We start from the raw sequence: 3010 nt of genomic DNA, 5'->3' as shown, positions 1-3010 counted from the left end.
TAACTGAGCAAAATAAAAAATAACTGAGCATTTTATATTATCCCATAAAAATATCGAAAAGCGACGGTTGGTGGACGAATTGCACGCACCGGCGAGAAGAATTTTTCCCCGCAGACAGTTATAGTGCGAGGGTACGACGACCTGTGGCAGGCTGACATCGTAGAGATGCATCCGTACTCGCGTTTCAACGAAGGCTACCACATACTCACCGTCATCGATGTGTTGAGCAAGCACGCCTGGGCCGTGCCGCTCAAGGGTAAAGGCGGCAACGAGACAGCTGACGCTATTGCTGAGATAATTCGAGATAGCGAGAGGTGCTCTAGTAACCTACAAACCGACATGGGGAAGGAATTTTACAACACCGACGTGGAACGTCTCGTGAAAAAAGGCATCGGTCGTCGAGCGATTCAATCGCACGTTAAAAAACAACATGTGAAAGATTTTTACGCTCAACGAAAATTACAAGTGGTTCGACGCGTTATTGCGACTTGTGTCGGATTACACCGCGCGCAAACATCGAACGATCGGCATGCGACCCGTCGACGTTACCCCCGCAATCGCCGAAAGACTCTTGGCTACGGTGTACAGCGCGATAAAGATTGCGGGCCCGGCAAAGTTCAAAACGGGCGACTCGGTACGCGTCAGAGACAATTTTCGAGAAGGGTTACACGCCGGATTGGACCACCAAGGTGTTTAAGATCGTTAAAGTGCAGCATACCAATCCCGTAACTTACCTACTCGAGGACTATCGTGGAAAATCCGTCGCTGGAGCGTTCTACGAACACGAGTTGCATCGCGCGACTTATCCGGACGTGTATTTCGTGGAGAAAATATTGCGCAGGAGGGGCGACGAGGTTTACGTGAAATGGCTGGGATTCGATGGACCGCACAACTCTTGGATACACAAGGACAATGTTATTTAAACTGTATTTTATTCTTAATATAAAAATGATACATGTACAGTATTTTGAAATATGTAATACATATAAAGTATTTAATAAAAAATATTAAATATTAAATATATGTACAATATCTTTATTAATATCTTTCCATTAATATACATACGTTACATTACATACATATTGGGTTGGCAAATAAGTTCGTTCGGTTTTTTGACTGGTTTTGAATGGAAAAAACCGAACGAACTTATTTGCCAACCCAATACATACATACATACATACATATATACATATGTACATACATATGTATATACATATATACTGTGACGTGACAAATGTCACGTCCCTCGACTCAGATGGGAGCTCGGCCGAGGGAGGCGTTAGGGATGGTGCCTCCGCCCGAGGCGGGCGGAGCGCAAGCGTTTTAGGTTAGGGCTAAGATCTTTTTGGCGAGACTTACAGGTAGCAAGAGAGTGCGGAGCAGATGGCCAGGGTCACAAAATTGTAACGGCGTATGCCGCACCGCAGGACTTTTAGATGGACAGCCGGAAGCTCCCGAGAACGGACGGCCGACGGGCGGGTCACGCTGGAGCCCGCAGCCGGAACAGCCGAGGGCCTGTCAAAACACACGATCAGCTCGCACTAGCGTACTGCAGCCCGAATACGGAGGACCCGAAATGGAGGACGCCCCGACGAAGGTCCCCGTCGAGGAACGGGGCCACCACCGGAATACCGCCACCGGTCGACAAGCCATGGCCCGGCCAGCCTGGCCGTCGAATAACCGGGCGATGAGTCACGGCCTGGATAGCCAGTCTCACGTGGGCGGATTTCAAAACTACCGCCGGCGGATGGAAGCAGCTGCAAGGGGCGCCCTAGTAAGGCGCGGCGATCGCCTAGAGAGATCGGTAAGGTCCCAGGGCGCAGCACCTGATAGGGTTAGGGACACCGGCACGGGTGCGCGCGGGCTCGGCGTGGTCCCGCCGGGCCGAAGGAACACCACTGTCGTGCGAGCCGCCGTCAAGGTACCATCTAGCCCTGCGAGCCGAACGACGAGCTGCCGGATCGAGCGATCTATTGTAAGGCCACTGCTCAGCCTCCGCAAAATAAGATCGTAGCAATACTAAGGCCCTCCCGGGAGTCGCGTGCCGCGGGAATAGATGAGCCGCCGTAACTTGGATGATACCGAAAACCATACCGCGGGAGGGCCCGAACGGAAAAGTACTTGCAAGTGCCCGTCTCGGGGGATTCGGACGGGCGGTCGCCGACAGTCAGCGTGTGTAATTTGCGTCCGGATAATCGTTTTCGTTCGTCTGAGTGTAGAGTGAAGATTCGCGTTGTGAATATCGTTGCGTTGTAAGAATCGTGAGTATCGACGTGAGCTCTTCGTGAGCCTCACGTGATCACGCCGTGGCGTCGGGCGCCTTTGAGTTTTGCGCCCTTTCGGGACTCGCGTAATCGGGAGATTCACGGTCATTCGGGACTCGCGGAATCAGGATATTCGCGATCCACTCGGGACTCGCGTGATCGAGCAATCCGCGGTCAACTCGGGAAGTTGCGCTCGCGCGTGCAAGTGGCTCACGATTATTGTTTTCGGTTATGTTCGCGTTAATTGTAAGTACATGTTCTTGCGTTCGTCGGTACTAACTTTCGCGTTAATTAAAAGGAATGTTCTTTGCGTTTGTCGGTATTAATCCTGTCGCGGTATTTGTAAGTAATTGGCGGTAGTTGTAAGTGCGTAACTTAGTGCGTTTTGTCGGGAGTAAATGTGCTCAGTTATCTGGCGTTGGATTGACATTAGAGAATTCGTTACGGTTTATGTCGGGAATTATTAATGTACGAAACTGATTGGAATTGCTGTGCAATTCGGCGACGGAATGAGTATCGCGTTCGTAGGGTGACACGTGACGCTTACTCGGATTCTGCTTGTTCGCCGTGGAACACGCCTACTTCCTTCCACCTGTTATCTGCTTTATTTAAATATATTTTTCTGTTTACTGTTAATCGGATGTGTTAATTGCGCTATGCTCCCTCTCTGCTTCCAACTACGATTATTCGATTAGACTCACGCCTGAGAGGATTACGTTTTGTGTATCGTGGTGCGAGGAATCGCA

At 50.4% G+C, this 3010-nt stretch overlaps 1 protein-coding gene across 1 annotated transcript; it reads left to right on the top strand.

The window, feature by feature from the left end:
• The first annotated feature begins 165 nt into the window (after positions 1–165).
• LOC112453930 lies at positions 166–923 on the top strand. Its single transcript, XM_025014975.1, has 2 exons — positions 166–468; positions 663–923. The coding sequence occupies exons 1-2, from the start codon at positions 166–168 to the stop codon at positions 921–923; spliced, it is 564 nt and encodes a 187-aa protein (XP_024870743.1).
• Positions 924–3010: the final 2087 nt, after the last annotated feature.

This window comes from Temnothorax curvispinosus, unplaced genomic scaffold (assembly GCF_003070985.1).
Source record: "Temnothorax curvispinosus isolate PA1 unplaced genomic scaffold, ASM307098v1 QBEX01004769.1, whole genome shotgun sequence".
NCBI classification, from domain to species: Eukaryota; Metazoa; Arthropoda; class Insecta; order Hymenoptera; family Formicidae; genus Temnothorax; species Temnothorax curvispinosus.
The sequence above is the reverse complement of the archived record's forward strand: the minus strand, read 5'-3'. Positions and strand labels throughout refer to the sequence as shown.

What these genes read in the sequence shown, in the direction of transcription:
- LOC112453930 (XM_025014975.1), top strand. Translation starts at nt 166, where the DNA reads ATGCATCCGTACTCGCGTTTCAACGAAGGCTACCACATACTCACCGTC. An exon ending in CTCAACGAAAATTACAAGTG is followed by an intron (nt 469 to 662) that starts GTTCGACGCGTT and finishes ATTTTCGAGAAG; the next exon opens with GGTTACACGCCGGATTGGAC.